The sequence below is a fragment of the Misgurnus anguillicaudatus genome, chromosome 18 (genome assembly GCF_027580225.2).
Source record: "Misgurnus anguillicaudatus chromosome 18, ASM2758022v2, whole genome shotgun sequence".
NCBI classification, from domain to species: Eukaryota; Metazoa; Chordata; class Actinopteri; order Cypriniformes; family Cobitidae; genus Misgurnus; species Misgurnus anguillicaudatus.
The window spans coordinates 36,617,941-36,637,438 of record NC_073354.2 but is presented as its reverse complement, the minus strand read 5'-3'; the positions used below and the strand labels follow the sequence as shown (position 1 = coordinate 36,637,438).

The window sequence follows — 19,498 nt, the reverse complement described above, 5'->3', positions numbered from 1 at the left end:
CCAAGAGATCTTTCACAGTTTTATTTCAATTCTTATTTTAAATGTTATGTTATCTCAAATTTTTCCAAACCAGGAAGCACTTGGTCAAAAGTCATAAAATTGAACAATACGTAACATGTCTTTGCAGTCAATAAACATTTGATTAACAACATGATCACAAATACTGTGGTGTGTAGTGATGTTTTAGACTTTTTAGAAAACTCTCCTTCAGTGATTAAATACACACTTTATGGCCAAAAGGATAAAAAACCTTTTTTAAAAGAGGTAATGAGAAATTGTCAAATAATTTTAACTTAAAATAAATTTGTTCAACACAAGTGAAGGAAAATGAAAAAATATAAAATTCTGAAATTATGTGCAATAAAAGATTTATAATAATATTATTAATCACTAGTTCTAGCACTACCTACATGAAAACACTGCTCCAACTACTACAATAATAATAGTGTAAGGAATAATTGACGACGGGCCATTGAATTATAAGAAAATAATGCACACCAAGGTGGTAATACACCGCAGGTGTGCCTTATTTTCAAATAATTCAAAGAACCGGAGTCAATTATTCTGCTTATACCACGGTTACCACAAACATTGCTTTTTAGTTAGGTGTGCGGTTTACAGAAAAATAATCGACACCCATAGAACATTTCTCAGCCAATCAGAATGCAGCATTCAACAGACCCGTGGTATAAAATAAAAATAAATAATAATCATACAAATAAAAAAGAAATAATCTCATAAAAACAAGATGCTGCTTCCATTTTTTTTTCAGTTTCTGTAAAAGACTTTGTAAAGACGGTCATCAAAGATCATTTGAAACATCAGTGCAAGAGTTCAGCCCATATAATACATCAAAGTTCAGGGCAAACACAACGTTTCAGTCATGTTAGAGCAAAACTCCTCCGTCTGCTTTAAGATGGCAGTAACGTTGATGGACTTTCATCAGCTACAGCAGATTCTGCCACGGGTTTGGGTCCAGAAAAGATGACGTATACAGGAATGGACATTATGTTGTGCTAATTCTACTGAGTTCATGTCTAATGGCTGAAACACAAACACACAAAAATCAGCAGTGAGACTCATACGAAAACACAGAGGATGTTTTGCTCACTGTAAGCAGTCAAAATCAAAGCGTCTATAAAGTATTCTCACTATTATGAAGATCCACTTCTTTATCTATCAGGATTGACAGCCAGAGTAAATCACAACTAAATAAACATCAACATGGTCATTTACTATGCTTGACACTTTTTAGCAAGAATTACAGTTTTACATCCCCTAATTAATATTCATGAGGCAACAAGGTTTATAATGCATCTCTTCCACTAAAGACGGTTCATATACAACGCTGTCTTAAAGAGATGCTGTTTGACTTCGTGACAGTGTTTGGTTGATAAGCTTGAAAACATCAGATCTGTTTACTGTATAGAAAAGAGAATTAGACAAATGTGTTGATGTTGATTTATGAAACTTACCCACAATGATTTCATCTTTCACTTTGTGAAGTTCACGAACCACTTCTTCTAAGATCTCCTGCCAATGCAAAGATGAGTTTCATATAAATCAGATTGAACGCACAAGATTGAACACGAGATTCACTTGTGATCCACTTTACCTGCTTCATTCGGTCAAAGTCTAAAGTGTCCGACTCATTCATGCTTCCTACAGGTCGAACCCTAATGAGGGAATATAAACATCACACATTCAGCACTCACACAACGTCTGCTTTATTGACATGACAAACACAAAAACAAATACAAATAAGATCTGTTCTGTCTCCAGTACTTCCTGACCGAATCTTCACGTTTTATTGATGCTGATGGTGAACATGGTAAACGTTGTGTTATACGAAGCTGAGTTTACTACACCGGTTAAACCCTACAGATAAACGGACACATCGGGGAAAGATGACAAAATGCTGTCCGTCTCTCACCTGGAAACCAATGAAGATCTCTCTGAAGAGTTGGCACGATCCCACGGCTTCTTTACACCATCTGTAAAACATCCGGCATTTACCAGCTTTACGGTCATAACAATCAGCCGTCTAACACTCGTTTGCTGTTTTTTTTTAAAGGGGTCCTGTTATGTGATTTCACGAAGCATGTACACCTGCTGTAGTTCATCCTAAAAATACAATCAAGACTTTGACAAATCCCATAATAGGACACCTTGAACATAAACACAACAAACCTCTGTCTGAAATCCACATTAGACCAATGATAATGATTATACTGTCATACTGTACCGTTCTGCCCGCGAGACATCGGTGACGACGAGTTTGGATCATCCTGTGAGAAATTAGCATTTGAAAAATGTTATTTAACTATAAAAAATAAAACAACTTATTAAGAGCGATTACGTGTTTTACTTACATTCTGACTGTCTCCATCTTTCCTCTCATCTACCGCTTTTCGTCTATCGTGAGAAATAAAGCGTGTTTACAGTAATACTGCAGATCGTTTTTACTTGCAATATAAAAGCACAGACGTCACTTTACCTGCGTGCGAGCAGAGCGTTCATCTCCTCCATCAGACCTCCACTTCCTCCGCTGGACCGGGTGGCATCATTCTTGGCACCGGAAACAGAGTTTTCCTCAGGCTGCAGAGACACGATCACATCGCTTTACAATCACCTCTATATCCCTCCAATTCACTCGTCTTTAGGGTTTGGTTCTGCTTGGTCTTATATAACGAAATATATATATATATATATATATATATATATATATATATATATATATATAATTTGTGCAGTTTTATCCAAATTTTTTATCGAGAAGGATCCAAATAAAAATGTGACTGGTGTCATGCTGTGTTCAGAAAAGCTGTTATGAATAATGGTCATCATTTACACACTCATATCACTTTTACTCTTCAACTATTGGTGAAATACAAATCTTATTTTTACTCATGTCCTGTTCAACAGAGCTTCATGACTCATGAGGATTTTGGGATCGACTCCCGCTGGAGGAGTTCAAAGAACAAATTTCTTAACACTTTTTAAAATTTGTTTTGCAAAAGAAAAGTCACACAAGCTCAGAAGGACAGGAGCATATCTGATTTTTGGGTCAAATGCATGTGATGATGTAAAAGACCCTTTGCACGCGCCGCAGTTTGGCTCCAGCGATCATGGCCGCCAGACACGTAGCAGCTTGACCGTCCTCCCGAGACGCTCCGTATCCAACCACAGGTAAAGGAGGTGGTGGAGGGGGAGGAGCTCCTGATGAGGGAGGTGGAGGAGCTCCTGCTGAGGGAGGGGGAGGTCCAGGAGGGGGTGGGGGAGGAGGGCAGGGTCCGCCCATCGACAGAGGAGGTGGCACTGTGCAGGGCGGAGCTACGGACAGAACAGCAGGAGCTCCCTGAAAGGGGGAACCTGCGATAAGATAAAAACACGATAAGAATGATAAAAGCGTGTGCATCTGCATTTCATCATATGTTCTCGTTTCTATGGTAACACATACTGCATGTTCAATATTTCTCACATCAGGACACCAAAAGGAAAATGTGTGGGTGAAACAAAAATGATTTGGTATGTAATAATACAATTAACACGATTTAGAAGGAATCATGGATTATAGGTTATAATATAACGGGTTAGTATTTTGATAATGTGCATTGATGAATTGGTCACAATAAGAACTTGTATTAGAAAGTAAACGCCAAGTTCATTCATGCTTTACCTGAGTTGGATGAGCGCCTTTCTCTCTCAATATGAGCCTGCATCTGTTGCTGCTGAATGTCCATTTGTCTGCAGAGATGACAGCACACATGCATACCTGCATTACCCATCATGCATTGCATGAAGTCATCACATTACATCTTTATTACATGTTCTTTATACTGATTTTGGCAGTCATTTACATTGTAAGGACAAACAGTGAGTGTTGAGTGAACTGCGTCTGCTCTACATCTATGATGCTCACACTTACAGTGTTAATGCTCTCTAACCTTGTTAACATCTGGGCCGAAAAAAGTCACATGCATTGTGAAACCATCAGCTACGTGCCTGGAATTGGCGAATATGGCATCTATGTACATTTATATCTATGGCCCAAGCTGCTGCGATTAAATAGAGGTGGGGACTAATTTGCATATTTAAAGACTGTGTATAGACTCTAAGGCAAGGGTGTAGAGTCACATTCAAGCTATTTTAAGGCATAAACAATTTTATCACTAATTATCACAGGAAAAACTTTTACATATCTGGTTTTGATGCTCAAAGATGAGTTTTAAAGGACAAAAATAAGACAGACAAACTTTAAGACAAACATGGTAATGTGATGAACAAAGTGAAGAGTCATTCTGCTGGTGTGGAATAAAGCTGAGAGATGCAGCTGGGAGATGAAGAGACGGATGAAGTGATTTAAGTTTACCTTCTCTGCACCTCCAGATCATCTGTGCTGGGTCCATTCTGTACTTGGCGCTGAACAGCTGGACCTGAAGGAATCACAAAAGAACATGAGATTGAATGCATCACAAGAGTTTAACCCCAACGCACCCAAACATTTCGGGAAAAATGAGTTAAGCTTAATATTTTGTTCTTTTATCTCATAGATCTGATCAACATTACTCACACATTACACATCAACCGTTACTCTAGTACAGTCAGATGCTTTAACTCTATTCCTGACATTGATGAGTTATCTCTTCAATTATAAAACGTTTCCCTGCCAATGATGCTTCCCTAACAAGTTTTTATGGCAATCTATATTTCCACTATTATCCACTAAGTGTCGCTCTTAGACAACTTTATAAAACACTGAAGCATCAACTCATTCAAAAACAGTAAAAACAGTGTATGTTTTGATCATCGCTCTGAATCAGATCTCTATCAATAGACCTTTACAAAAATGCATTTTTGCTCAAAATTTGGTATTTTTGAAGAAACCTACCCATATTTAAGAGGTAATAGAAAGTTTTAAAGATAAATATTTTTGTTTATTTGTATGTTTGTTTGAAAGCACAGGGTCTGAAGCAGCACAGCTATCAATGAGAACGATTACAGCGTCTGATCTTCAAATCCAGAGACGCTTTCAGACGTCAGTACCACATAAAAGCTCACCAAAGAAACGTCATCTGGAGCAGATCCTCCATCAACAACATGGTAAATATTGTAAGACACCTATAACACAACCATTCCTTAAGATCACATTACAACAAACACACTGAAACCTGACTACAAGTGAGATACCGGAGCACGTCTACAGACACACACACACGTTTTATAGGGACACTTCATATATATATATATTGACCTTTACACTTTATAAATTGTATATTATATCCCCTTAGCAAACCTCTAAACCTTACAGAAAACTTTAATGCAGTTTTACATTTTTAATACACATCATTCTCATGAGGAGCACTTATAAATGTAAGACTTTACATTTATTTACCTTCCCATTGTCTCACAAGCTTTAAACAAGCAACTTTTTCATCTATAAAACAAACTTCAGTTTTATCAAATAATGTCTGGACAATAAAGTGCTTGTAAAGTCTGAGACATCACATCTCTTGTCAACACTGTGATCTGAGGTTCATTCATATCTGTACAATAAACCCTTCAAGATAAACTGTAGAAATACTGTAATGATGCTAATTTAACACCAGTAATAATCTACACTCACAGCTATGATGATTAACATTTAAATGCTCAATGATGATAAAATTATAAATGATTTACCATAAATCCTATTTAAATAAATCCTGCAGTAAACGACAAACACAAACCAACAAAATCCAAAGCTCAAACCTTCTCCAAAGCCTCCTGAACAAGTATTATTAAAAACGACAGACATGGATCATCCATTAAGTTAGTTTGCCGGCCACCATTAACACCAAAAAAGAAGATGATATGGATCAGTACATACAGGACATGGTGATGAGGAAGAATCGGCCGTGACAGACGCAGAAACACTGACAGAACCAGTCGCTGATCATACCCGAGTCTCATCTGAATCTCCAGTTTCTCACGATAGTAACATCACACCATCAGAACAACAGCAGGCTGATGGACGCTATCATGACAGTAATGACAACACACGGCCAGCAGGCGACCAAAACACTTAAAACCCTGACAGCTGATTGGCCAGAGAGGATCATGGTCAGAAACAAACCACACAACAACCCAGCCATCATTCAATTTGCTTTAAGCCCAGTACACACCACAAGATATTCGGGCTGAATTTGGGCCAATTTTGCCCGTTATGCCGAGTACACATCTTATAACATTTTCAAAATGTGATAGACCACAACCATGAGGATAAAAAATTAAAAAAAATCTTTTGGTGTGGCACTAGCTTAAGCGGCCTGAAATTTCACTTGGATGACTGCGTGGGATGTTCTGTGTAAAATCATCTCAGTTCTTCTTCTCTCCTCATACTCACCTCCATCTTGGCTGCTGAGGACATTGAGAGCGAAGAGCATCGCATTGGAGAAAGTGGTGGCCTCCTCTTTACTGGCGAAGTTGAGTCCGTACACCTGCCGGGCGTCACGCCACTGATGGAAAGTGGGTGTGGCCTGGTTGTACTTGAGTCCCTTAACTATAGAATAGTTGATGACCACCTGTCAGATGTCAACATCAGAGGTCTCCAATATATAAATGTGTCACTCATTCTGAACATTTAGTCTATAAACAATCTGATACTGGAATCAACTTTCAACACAGGCTGACTATTGATGATGTTAAAGGAGGAAACGATCAGCGGTCTTGATGATTTACCTGCTGGTCTTGAAGTTTGACACCCACCACACGGAAAGTGTTATTGGTTGTGTTGTGGTAGATGTTGATTCGACTGAATCCCTGCTGACCGGCTTTAATGGGTACCCACTTCTTACTGGAGTCATCATAGACCATGACAGAGGCTCGGGCTTGACATATACTCTGTTCACTATAACACAAACATACAGAAAGAGAACAGGTCAGTCAATGAACACGTGTCATTTCTCATCCATCCATTCATGCATGCATTCGGTGCTCACATAATCAAGATGTTTCCATATGAAGTTTATGTTTGCAGGTGAACAGAAAGAACTGAAGAGAAACTGTGATGTGGAATAAGGCTTAAAGATCCCTGTGTGTTAGAGATCCAGTTCATCTTAAAACAATGTAACTCCATTTAAGCCTCAAGGTCTGAGAGGAGGTCTCAAAAGAGAAAATAGATTGAAATGAAGAAAATAAAAGAGAGATCACTGAGTACTGGAACATCAATGTCATCCACCAAACAAGACAAGATATGAACAAATGATCAGACTGTACTTCATCAACATACAGCTCAATACTGTTCCTGTGTAGCTCAGTGAAAGCGCGTTGTGTTAGAAGGTCATGAGTTTGAACCCAGAGGACACACGTGCTGATAAAAAATCTATACCTTATAAGTCACTTTGGACAAAAGTGTCTGCTAAATGCATACATATTCATGTACACAGTGTACTCTATATACTGAGAGAGAAAGTGCACAATACATGAATTTTCACAGCAAGCAAACAATGATTTCACACAATTTCAGATATACAACAGCACACATCAGACAGATCCTCATGAGTTTAAAGGTGCCAAATGCATTGTAATAATCTGTTCAATTGATGACGATACAGATTTTGAAGAATAATCAATTGTTTGGACATTGGTAATGGACGTTTCTGAGTGGTAAGTTTGTGTTTTTTTTTTCAGTATGGACCTGCAAAACGTAACTGTAACGTCAATAGTAGAACTTCAGCCTAAACGCTAGCATATAGCATTAACTAGCATATACCATTAACTAGTATATAGCGCTAACTCAGCAGTCACAACTTAGTTTTTATCATTGTAACAACACTGTAATTAATTTAATGTTGTGGGTGTACATCTGGACTGTAACGTCACAGTTGGTGTTATGTTGTGATTGGTCTGTTTTCCAGCGCTCTTTTGCATGCAGGTTTACATAAGGAGGAGGAAACAATCGTGTTTGAGGCTCATGATATGTCATTACTATGTACGGAACTCTTATTTTTCATTTATGCCTACCTAGATACAGTTTTACATTCTACAGCACCTTTAAAGTGCTTTGACTCATCTCTCATATACAATGACAAAAAAATTATGTGAACCTTTTGGAATTTCATAGTTTTCCAAATAAATCTGTCATAAAATCTGATCTAATCTTCATCTAAGTCAAGGGTATTGACAAACATAATGTGTCTTAAAATAAAAACACAAAAAATTCTGATCTTTCATGTCTTTATTGAGAACAAGTTAACGGGAGTCAGGTTTTAGCAGACCTGGAGTTTGGTTAAGAAGATAATACGTTTGGAGGTGTGAACTACAGCAACTCTGACTGACTGATAAAAACCACTCAAACTTTTGGAGTTTGCTCTGCACAAGAAGAACACACTTATGTGAACCATGCCTCACCAAAAAGAGCTTTCAGAGGAGCTATTCAACAAGAATTGTTGTTTATATAAGGCTGGAAAGACTTTAGAAATTCACCAATCTACAGATGGAGACGCTTTGGGACTGTTGCTACTCTACCAAGAAGTGGGCACCCAGTCAAAATCACACCAACACAAAATGAAGACTCATCAATGAGGTAAATAAACAACCCCAAATGACAGCCAAAGATTTGAAGGCATCATTGGGACTTACTAACATGACACTGAACAAGCAGGTGATCCACGGCAGGACACCACAAAAGGAAGCCATAACTTAATAAAAACAACATTTCTGCACAACTGAAGTTTGCAAAAGAGCACATCTAACCTCCACAGCGGTATTGATAAATTGTTTAATGGACTTATGAAACTAAGATTGAACTAACACACAGCGCTATACATCTGGTGTAGAAAGGACACGGCATATTTTCATGAAAACATCATCCCAACTGTAAAGTATGGTGGAGGAAACATGTTTTTTTGCCTGCTTTGCTGGATCAGGGCCTGGCCATCATTGAGGAGAAGATGAATTCCCAAATATATCAGACAATTCTTCAGGAAATGTGAGAATATACATCAGCTGAAACTGTGCAGAAGATGGGTGATGCAACAGGACAACGGCCCAAAACACCGGAGCAAGTCCACAACAGAATGGCTTCAGAAAAACTAAATCTTCCTTTTGGAGTCAGAGCCCAGACCTCAACACAATAGAGATGTTATGGATTGATTTGAAGAAGGACATACACATGATGACCGAGATAAAGCTCAATGATGTGCAGGTCTGATCCACAGCTACAGGAAGCCCCTGCTAAACAGACTCGCTTACAAATTAGCTAATTAATTATACATCAAGATAATAGTTTAATGAACCTGGTTAGTTGTCTTAGGTACCGGCACCCATCTACAGAGGCTAACGAACCTGGAACCTTGCTTTCCATTTTCCATTTCAATTAAATCTGCTCATTTTATAATAAAACAAAAGAAATGAATAAACTGCATGCTGCCTTACATCTGCTACAGCTGCGTTTGAATTCACCTGTTATTAGACAACCGGACAGAAAATCTTCAGTAATATGAACTTAATATGAAGACTAAAAAGACTGTGGGAATGCTGGATATTTCATTTTGAAGCACATGAGCTCCTGCAAACAAACAAGGTACAATTCTTGAAAACATATATAGCAGGATTTCTTTAGTAGCATGTACACACACATGCACACATCCGGACACGCACATACACAGACACGCACATAAACGCACACACACAGACACACACATAAACGCACGCTCTGAATGTTACGCTTGTTGTGTCAGTCGCTGTATATGAGAGCAGACACAGAATTTTCTTGGCGTGGTTGCCATGGCACCCTGGCCAGTGTTTCTGTGGGATGTTGGGAAACCTCACGTCTCCATGATACCCAGAAGCCTTTAGGATGAAGTATAAAGGCAGATCTGTAGCATCACTAAGTCCTCTTCTGTTTAACACGCATGTCAAACTGTCCCGGTTTTTACTCTCTAAGCTTACACTTAGCTTTTAAAGGGACAGTTCACCCCAAAATGAAAACTCTGTCATCATTTATTCAGCCTTATGTTGTTTTAAACTGTTTGAGTTTCTTTATTCTGTTACACACAAAAGAAGATATTGTGATAAATGATGGTAAGTACAGAGTTGACGGTGTCCATTGACTACTGAAGTGAATACCGGCAGCTGTGTGTATACCATAATTTATCAAAACATCTTCTGTATATCTGAAATATTGCCGTTTGAACTTATTAAATTATTTATTTATGTAATTCTGGAAAGGTCAATGTGCAATATCATACATGCTCACTTTACTAAATAGTCACTTTATATATTATCAATGGTCACTTTATTTGAAAATGTCACTTTATTCAGACTGCTTAATGTGAATATCACTCTGGGTATTATGTGTAAAAGTGTACTATACAGTCTTATAGTTAAGTTTATTGTCTCTCTGTGGCTATATGTTGAACACCAATCAGGAGCAGCGCTCCTAATTTCATTGTATGCAGAGAAAATGCAATGACAATAAAAGCATTCAATTCAATTTAATTCTTTTGTGTTCAACAGCATCAAATATCTCATACGGGTTTATAGGGCTGCTTAATTAGAGGCTTAATCACGATTTATTTAACACAATTACTCAGTGAATTGTTTTAACTTGGTTATTTTGTTTTTGTAATAGTTTGAATCAAAAATTGAAAATCAAAAAGTATTAATTACACAACCAGTGTAGCGTTCATGTGTGTGACTTCTGTGTCAGTCTGTCTGTTTTCTAATCTGTACTAATAACCTCATTATTGATCGGCTACAGCTGAGTTCAACTTCATAAAAAATCAGCGCAGACCAAACCACAAACAGGGAAAGAAATGATGATGATTAAATCACAACAATGATAAAAAAAAGTTTAACTTTTACAACATGAAACACTTTAGAGAAATACATGAACAGTATTCACAGTAAACACAAAACTCTCACAACTTACTGCAAGACTTCACAGACCAAAGTCAAATGAGCTCATGCCAGAGGAATCCTGTACTGTCCCATAACAATGACCCGAATAAAAGTACATGGACCTGTCAGCTTTAATGCTAAAAAAGGATAAGAGAGAATGATGGAATCTATACGTCTACTGGAGGCCTTGAGATTGCAGAACAAAAGAGAATGGGTCCAGAAACATCAGGTGAAGCTGAAATGTGAACATACCTGAATTTGATCTCATTGAACTGAATACTGGGCTCACAGTGGATCTGATGGAAAAAGAAACGATGAGACTGAAGATTAATATCCATGATGCTGGATCATAGCAGAGGAACAGGTGCCCTATGAATTCTCCCTTCCCCCTCTTCCTCTTCTTCCTCTTCTCTCGCCGGTGCCGTTTGTTAACGGTTCACAGACTGAAAGAGCACCACAGCATACCGGTCACCTCATCCGAGCGAGAACCGTGTCTTTCTCCACTAAAATAAGACAAAGCCAAGCCCTGGAATGAAGAGAATGACATAATTATGACAAAGTTAAAAACAAGAAAAAAGCAGCTGTGATCTCATCCTTTGTTCCTGTGACATCAAATACTCCAGCAGAAGAATATGAAGCAGAAAAAGAGAATTACAGCTCAGCTGATGGAGGAGATTCAATGAAATGATGCTCGGCTCTGCTTCACTGCAATTTGATTGGCTGAGTTTAATACGAGGCTCCTCCCCCTCCTCTCCAGTGAATACCTTACATCCCCCCCACTAATACTGATGCTCGATCTCTCTTCAGTCAAGTAACCAGGCTAGAGATCACACGCTCATACCATTACTGTAACTGAAGCTTAGGTCTTTGTCCTTTATAATGCTTCACCTAAAATAACCAAGTACTTTGAAATTAAAATTCAAAGAGAGAGAGAGAGAGAGAGAGAGAGAGAGAGAGAGAGAGAGAGAGAGAGAGAGACAGAGAGAGAGAGAGAGAGAGAGAGACATTTTCACAAACAGAAACAACAAAACTATCAACACACACCAAAACACAACCAGGGATACTTATATGATTTAATATCACTCACAAATGTAAAAAACAATCAGAGATAAGGTACACATCCTCTATACTACACTTATATAGCACCCCATTGGTCAGCCTGGTCTCTCATCAGAGATAGGACAGTCAAAGAGGTCTCCGGTTCGAGCAATGGTTAGGTCAGGTGTGACGTGTTCTCCGTGTGTCAGCGTGGGTTTCCTCTCAAAGGCCAAAAATATGCAGGTTATAGGTGAATTGGAGACACCAAACTTCTCCTCCCCCAAATTGTGGACCAACTGGTGTATGGATTAACCGGTTGTCACCATAAATATAGCCGTAGATGCTGGAATAGTGTAAAGAATAAATAAACACACAGATAATGTGTCTGGAATTTGTCCCGGGATCGTTTGATTTTGGTTCACACTGCCAGTGTTTTTCTGGAATCTGTGCATGCGTTTACACACAACCCCCTAAAAAGATCCTGTAAAGACACGTGACGTGTAATGTAATCATACACTTGGTGGAATATTTTCTGCAGCGATTTCTCTCTTGAGAAAGCATACATGGCATTTAATCATAAACTACTTTATTACATCACGGTTTCAGTTTCAGTGCGCTCCTTGATCTCGGCTTCTTTGCAGTTTGCAGACATTAATTGAGATGTTGATCTGCATTTAAAACATTTAAAACATACACACGCGTCCTCACTGCAACACACCCTTACACCATTGCAGATGTGTTCTGGAAATGTCACGGCAATGTTACCAGGTCCCCATCAATTACAAGATCCATTATAGCTTTCACACAGAAGACACTCTGGAAATTTTACAACAATTTTCTGGAATCAAGGAGTTATGTGAAAGTGTGATGGAAGAAATAGAAAAATATTCTAGAGAAAACAGCAGCGCTCAGGCCGTGAGCTATCTGAAGATCTCTTATGTGGATGAGTGAGTCTATGACCCGAGGAAACATTAGCGACAGCTGATGCTGAAGAGACAGAAACAAGAATCATACCTAAAGTCATGACCTCACATACTGAACTGAAAGAATAAGACGAGGGCAGAAAGTAGAGATGCTCCGATCAGGATTTTTGCAGCCGATACTGAGTATTCATCTTAACCATTACAAGAAAAACATCTCATTTTCTCTCAGTCATGATCATTTGGCTTGAAATGCACTTAATTGTTATGAAAAATGTCACAGTTCAAAAAATCTCAATGATCATATAAAAGGCTTTATTTTCTAAGTGCAACATGAGGTTTTTAGGGTGAAATGTTACCTGGCCGTGTTTTACCAAACTAAAAGTGTGAGATCTGCCTGTGAATCGAAAAGAATGTTTCATATTGTTGCTGACTATATAGCTTTAGTCTGTTGTAGAATTCAATTGCAAACATTGTGGTTTATCAGATTATCAGATCATTATCAGATGCTCAACACCTCGCCAACAGCCGACTGTAGCTTAACAATGACTCTCAGATGACCTCTCAATTTCAAGACAGGTCACATTTTACCTGAAAATAGGAAAGAAATTAAAATCTGCATAAAGAACATTTTGCATTGACTGAATATTTCCGAGACAGATGTCAGTTTGTTAATAAATGATTGAGACATTATTATTATTATTAGTGACAGTGTCTGCATTCAGTCAAGAGAAGAAACATAATTTGTCTAAATCTGATGATCTTATAAGTCAAAACTAGAACAGGCTTTAAAACTTTTAAACAGGGACTGTAAGATTAAACATTTCTACTTAACTTGCGCAGATTGACGTTTAAAGGTTCATGCTTTGCTAGGTGGTTGCTAAGATGTTTTGAGAGGTTGCTAGGAAGTTGCTTGCTAATGTTATCAGGTTTGCACTTGACCGATTTGACCAATCCACTTTATCAATGAACGTTCACAGCTGTGCGCGCGTGTTCCTGTTACCATGACAACAGCTCTTCTTCAGCGCGCTAACCACGCCCCCCGTGACACGTCACAGAGCTGCCACCGCTAGAGGAATATCGCCCTTGTGTCACTTGCGCGATCAGACCTGAAATCAGTTGAGATCAACACACAGCACTGAACGTAGGTAATACACGCGGGCGTGCGTCCTCGTGACGCTCGCTAAACCACTAATGTCTCTTGTACACAATATTTCACTGAATGACGCGCGATTCTCATAACTGAACAGATAAATCACGAAATCCGCCCAAAAAACATCGCGTCGCGCCGTCTGCTGCAGCAGAGGATCAGGGACGCGGCGCGTGAAAACAAACGCTTACCTCATGTCTCCGTCTTTTTTTCTTCGTGATAAGAAAAGATGGACTAATGTCAACGCAGTCTTTCGATCCCCAGCGTTTAAAAAGCCCACGCCACGCCGATTAGTCGTTAATCACGCGAATCCGGCAATATCTGTAAAATCGGCGAGGCAGTCGGGGATGCGCGAGCGGTGCGCCGCTCCGCGAGGAAACACTGCGACAGAAGGAAACGTGGCCACTTCTGTCGTGAAACCGCGAAACGGACACTCGTGTTTTACTCGCCGTTTTTTAGCTTTTTCGTCCATCTCACAGAGCGACCGGTTGGCGCGCTCCGGTGCGACTGTGCGTCCATCTTTCTTCAGTCAGTCTGCGGGAGTCAGCGCGCGGGCGCCCCACTTTACCCCAAATATAAAACATGAACACTGAGGTAGGAAGGGTTATACAGGAGTTACACACATCTGAATGGATAACTAAGGGTTAGTTACATATTTCCTTAACATGAACACTAAAATCTGGTTATAATGTTGTGTTGAAATGTTGTAACAGGGTTCATTTCTCACTTTTACTCAAATGCTGTCACAGAGAGAGAACATCTGAATGTTTGAGTCACTGGACTGATTCTATCAATACATAAACAACAAAAACAAAAATGTGTCGAGATGAGAACGACTTTTTTTCACTTTCTAGTGTATGAACAAAAATGAATGTATAAGTTAAATACATCTTAACTCAATCACTTTAGATACGATCTTACACAACAGATGTCCAGTTGTGAGTGATGATGAAGAAGAAGATGAGAAGCTGGTTTAAGATGTTGTTTTTTTAGGGGGTTATTTTCTAGTGTATGAGTGTTGACTGTAAGTGAAAGAAAGGAAAGTGTGACATCCAGCTTTTCACTGAACTTCTAAGAGCACATTTTACACAAACATAGATATCAACCTGTTGGGTTTTTGCTGTTTTTGGATTAATGTCTTTAACCAGCCTTCATTAAAACTGACCATGCTTTTACTACAGTTAAAACAAAACATGGTTACTATACTGCCCTACAAAGGTTAAGTTAAGTAACTAGGCAAACACTGAAATCGAGAAAAATGCCCTTTAAAGTTTTTTTACACCAGCCAGTCAAACATGTTACTGCAATTTTGGCACACAAAATTGGGACAAAATTGAACCAGGAGACTTTGTCACAAGACACAACCGATCTCACAAAGCCCACTTCAACCCTTTACTCAATTTTGACCAAATGCGTAGTTACTGCGCTTTGCCTTTGTAGGGCAGTAGTTTTGTTGGTTAACTATGGTTACTGTACAAAACCATGGTTTTGCCAATGGCAATCAATAGGTCAACTAAACCTTGGTTACTTCAACAAGACATTCTTAATGTTAGACAGTTCAAATATATTTGGACCAGAGAGAATCTGAACTGGTTAACTATACTGTGAAAAACTTCACAGATTGTAGCTGGTTATATTTTACACTTTAATAGTTTTCTAGAACATGATGACTTCATCCTATTTTAGAATCCCTTCAATGGCTTTCAGTACAGCTCAGGATCGATTTTAAAGTTGTTGTTTTTGTATACAAGGCTTTGTCTGGCAAAGCACCAAAATAAACCTGCGATCTTTTGATTCCCTACTCTCCTCAAAGGGCTCTGTTAAAAATGACCCAATGTTTGGTTGTTGTTATGCAACCATGGGGTATAATAACCCAGCAGTTGGGTTAAAACAACCCCGCATTGTGTCAATTTTAACCCAGCTGTGAGTTCTGTCCAATATTTACACATTTTGTGTCAAAAATAACCCAGACATTTTTGAGTTATTTGCCTTGTTTTAAATGTACGGCACTTTGATGCAACGTTGTTGCTTCTAAATGTGCTTTAAAAATAAAAATGACTTGACTTGAATCTCCAGCAGTGATGGGTGGATCTGCTCCATCAGGTTATCATCAATGACTGTCATATAATACTAACTCATCATATCATCAGCTACACCTTCACCAACACCATCTACTCACCACACACAGCAGACATCATCACATAGACCTAATTTTATATATGGTTAACATCTATAAGTGTTATAAATCAAACTAGTAGATGACTATAGTAACCTTGGTTAACTAGCACTAGGTTTGTTCTGTATAGAGTTTTTTCTCTATACAGATCAAACCCGTTTGGAGTTTTCTCAAATCCTAGAGAGAATTATTTTGAAAGTTTTTAATCTTAATGTTGAATGTAGCAGTAAAGGAAATGTTTGCAAATCAAGAAAAAATTGAGCGAAGCAGGATTATGAGATTGTTTATTAATCTGTCATGCAATCATATTAATAACAGATCTGGAAATAATGACTAGGTGATTTAATGGGGCTCTTGTAGTTGGGGGTGTACAGGGGTGACACGCTGGGGTTTTTCCTGAGCAGGGCAGTAAATGTAAGAGTTTTCTCTTCTACTTCTGTATTTTTTTCTGGTCCACTGGCAGGAGGGCACGAGCTGGTCACTTCACCCGCCGCTGTCTCAGTACGCCCAGTCTTTCTTAACATGGGGCTCAGATAAATCTGCATAGTCACTAAGTGAAGGGGGGCAGGATGAAGGTATAAAAGATGAAAAACAGGTGAGGAACAAGAATTAAGCATTTAGACAACTCATCACTTTATTCTTGTCCAACCATATAAAAACACACACATCACTTTCTAATAATCATTCATTGTGACTGGTCATTGAAATAAAAACAAGCACTACACTTTATAACTGGAGCTTTGAACGATTATAGTGGTCTTCTGCTTGATGTTGTTTCTATTCCTGTTAGTAAATAGTATGCTATATGCTTATTGTTGGTTCTTATGGCAAAATGTTAAAAGTTCCCTCATGTGTAAGTCACTTTGGATAAAATGATTAAAAATGATCTGGTGTGAAACCTACCTTTACATTGAGTCACATGCCTAGTGCCTGAAGAAGTAAAAAAACAAGTATTGTTTAGATGTAGCAATTTAACTGTTTACAAGACATAAGAGAACCAATGAACAATGTTATCTGTTTGTATTGCTGTATTCACACATCACCGTACGCCCTCTTTACTGCACGCCCTCATCTCCGTATGCCCTCATCACTTTACACCTTCATCCTCAGTGGTGCTCAGCTACAAATGCTGTATGTCCTCATCACTGTTTTACGCTCTTAATTACACTGTAAAAAAATTCTCTAGAAATTACAGTATTACTGGCAACTAGCTGCCAGTAACTTACTGTAGATTTTACATTTATGTTATTTACGGGCAACAGTTTGTTCAAAGTCAAATGAACATGAAACATTTTCAGTCTTTATCTTCTACAGTAAGTTACTGGCAACCAGCTGCATAATTACAGCTAATTTTTTACAGTGTGTGCCCCCAATGTGGTTCACCCTCAATGCTGTAATGCCTGTTATTACCATACGCCCCAACATACTCTTTGAAATAGTGTAACATCAACTATTTACAAAATCGTGATTGAAATGAAGTCATACATGTTGAGAAATAAATAAACGAGTGCATTGGTAAATTAGTTTCATTACATGATTTTATAAGAAGTCATTCTTACCTGTTAGTCCTGACGTGATTTCCTTTGGTTTGCTAAAGTAAGTGAAGAGCTTTAGAGAGAACGCACTCAGTCTTTACATCAGCCAGATCTATAATATCTCATGTACTCCACTCACATCTCCAGTAGTTTTTTGCAGGTAGTTGTGCTGGAAGTTGTTTGAGGTTTACTGCTTGCTGAAGCGCTTGTGCTTTCCTTTACATTTACAGCAGGAGTTCTGTAAAAATACATAAAGAGAGAGAAGAGATGTCATTCTGACAAACACCTTCAGCTGAAATGATATAAAGATGATGATCACCTCCTAATAGCTGATGAGGAGCTGTAGGTTTTGGAGGAGGATGATGATGAGGGCATCGTTAAGCTCTTCCTCAGAGATGAGGCATTAGTGCTGATCGCCGCTCTGGACGGCAAGACCAAAGATGCCGGCCGTGCTGCTATAAAAATACAGTGCAGTGGATGATTTAAGATCGGTGCTCGCGTCTCTCTGGAGGAGCATTTAGATGTGAATGAAAATGTGATGGATGTAGAATAGTTTTATACTGAACTATTAGTCGTCACCAAACGTCTCATTGAAGTATAATTTGTATAAGTATAATTTGTGTTGTGCTGATATGATCTCTGTGTGTGATTGGCACCTTTAGCAGATGTTCTCTTGCTGAGAGCTGTGGTTTGTTCCTCTGAGATGTTAAGTCTCTTCAGCACATCAGCCATTGTCATCTTTAACAACTGAATCTCATCTTCTTGCATCTGAACGCGCTGCTCTAAGTGTGACAGACGATCGGTGACCTCCATCCCACTGTGATCATCTGACAGAGAGAAAAACATAATCTGATCACACAACCATTCAAGTCATATATTCAGATGACTAGTTTTGATGTAGATTTATTCATTATTAAAGTCTTTTGTCTCTTTACACATCACATTAGGAGTGTCCATATGGAGGTGTGGATTATATCAGCCTGTAATCTCACTGCTGAAGATTTACAGCCACTAAATCCCTGCACTAACGTCTTTGTTTAATCATCATTACAAAAACATTCAGAGAAATACAACAAATAGAAAATAAATACACGACGGTCACAATACTAAACTATTAAATAAATGGAGAGAATAAGAAATAAACTTTGCCTAAAGAAAATGAAGTCTATTTTAGGATCTAAAGGTCATCCAGCTATTGAAAGACAAATATGAGATTCTTGATGTTGTCGAGTGTAGACATTTAAATATTTTACATTAATCTGAGAATAAAACATACATTCAGTCTTGAATATCAGTTTGTGTTTGCCCTGACAGGTTTAGTGATTAGTTTCAGATGGTTACTAACCCATGATGAAGTCGGTGTCAGGAGTCAGAAGAGACTCGTTGTAAGAATCTGCCGCTGTCATTTCATCCAAACATCTCTCCATCACCGTCAGCAGAAATCTCCTCTGAGCAAATAAAGACTCGATCAGACGCAGTCCAGCTCCTCCTCGCTCATAATCCTTCTCAACATGTTTATAGGTGAATGTCGTCACTGAGTCTGAGCTGCTTTCTGTTGCTTTTAAAGGTGACGGCTCACAGAATACATTTAGAATATTATTATTTGTAAAGTTGCTTTTTTATGAAATATCTTATATCTATAATTCATTAAAAATCTTAATATACCTGCTCAGTTTCTACGCTAAATCTGCCTTAAATATTCTCAATTAACTCAATTTGTTTTTCCTCATTGATTGAGGATTATGATGGATATATATTTCATTCTGTCTGATAAAACTCTTACTTAATCTGATTA

General features: G+C 38.4%; 2 protein-coding genes and 1 long non-coding RNA gene across 6 annotated transcripts; 1 reads left to right on the top strand and 2 right to left on the bottom strand.

Moving 5' to 3' along the window:
* Positions 1-6: 6 nt before the first annotated feature.
* On the bottom strand, positions 7-14,525 carry evlb (Enah/Vasp-like b). 2 transcript variants are annotated; one of them, XM_055186655.2, is made up of 13 exons: positions 14,184-14,525; positions 6,721-6,889; positions 6,386-6,563; positions 4,373-4,436; positions 3,680-3,747; positions 3,095-3,372; positions 2,498-2,598; positions 2,373-2,415; positions 2,246-2,288; positions 1,934-1,994; positions 1,616-1,676; positions 1,476-1,533; positions 7-1,044 (listed from the first exon to the last, which is right to left on the bottom strand). In XM_055186655.2, exons 1-13 carry the CDS (start codon positions 14,186-14,188, stop codon positions 1,007-1,009), a joined length of 1,167 nt encoding a protein of 388 aa, XP_055042630.2. In that variant the 5' UTR covers positions 14,189-14,525; the 3' UTR covers positions 7-1,006. The 2 variants fall into 2 exon arrangements, with proteins under 2 accessions (XP_055042630.2, XP_055042629.2); XM_055186654.2 differs by lacking the exon at positions 14,184-14,525 and adding an exon at positions 11,137-11,680.
* On the top strand, positions 13,887-18,501 carry LOC129429757 (uncharacterized). 2 transcript variants are annotated; one of them, XR_008639290.2, is made up of 3 exons: positions 13,887-13,986; positions 16,632-16,763; positions 18,366-18,501. It is a non-coding gene; the product is annotated as an uncharacterized lncRNA (long non-coding RNA). The 2 variants fall into 2 exon arrangements; XR_008639291.2 differs by lacking the exon at positions 18,366-18,501 and adding an exon at positions 17,934-18,066.
* LOC141350625 (uncharacterized) lies at positions 16,436-19,243 on the bottom strand. Of its 2 annotated transcripts, none has more exons than XM_073856411.1 (7): positions 19,049-19,243; positions 18,360-18,530; positions 18,023-18,158; positions 17,843-17,941; positions 17,728-17,759; positions 17,072-17,098; positions 16,436-16,718 (listed from the first exon to the last, which is right to left on the bottom strand). In XM_073856411.1, the coding sequence occupies exons 1-7, from the start codon at positions 19,128-19,130 to the stop codon at positions 16,477-16,479; spliced, it is 789 nt and encodes a 262-aa protein (XP_073712512.1). In that variant the 5' UTR covers positions 19,131-19,243; the 3' UTR covers positions 16,436-16,476. The 2 variants fall into 2 exon arrangements, with proteins under 2 accessions (XP_073712512.1, XP_073712513.1); XM_073856412.1 differs by having other exon boundaries at positions 16,436-16,707.
* Between the last annotated feature and the right edge of the window lie 255 nt (positions 19,244-19,498).

Bases quoted from the DNA above. Each gene is read 5' to 3' on its own strand.
- evlb (XM_055186654.2), bottom strand. From the start codon at position 11,222: ATGGATATTAATCTTCAGTCTCATCGTTTCTTTTTCCATCAGATCCAC. The intron at 3,373-3,679 runs GTAAAGCATGAA...ATCTTATCGCAG, and splicing joins AAGGCGCTCATCCAACTCAG to GTTCCCCCTTTCAGGGAGCT. The intron at 1,534-1,615 runs GTAAAGTGGATC...TTGCATTGGCAG, and splicing joins ACTTTGACCGAATGAAGCAG to GAGATCTTAGAAGAAGTGGT.
- LOC141350625 (XM_073856411.1), bottom strand. From the start codon at position 19,130: ATGGAGAGATGTTTGGATGAAATGACAGCGGCAGATTCTTACAACGAG. The intron at 18,159-18,359 runs GTGCCAATCACA...GTATTTTTATAG, and splicing joins CAAGAGAACATCTGCTAAAG to CAGCACGGCCGGCATCTTTG. The intron at 17,942-18,022 runs GTGATCATCATC...GTATTTTTACAG, and splicing joins TCCTCATCAGCTATTAGGAG to AACTCCTGCTGTAAATGTAA.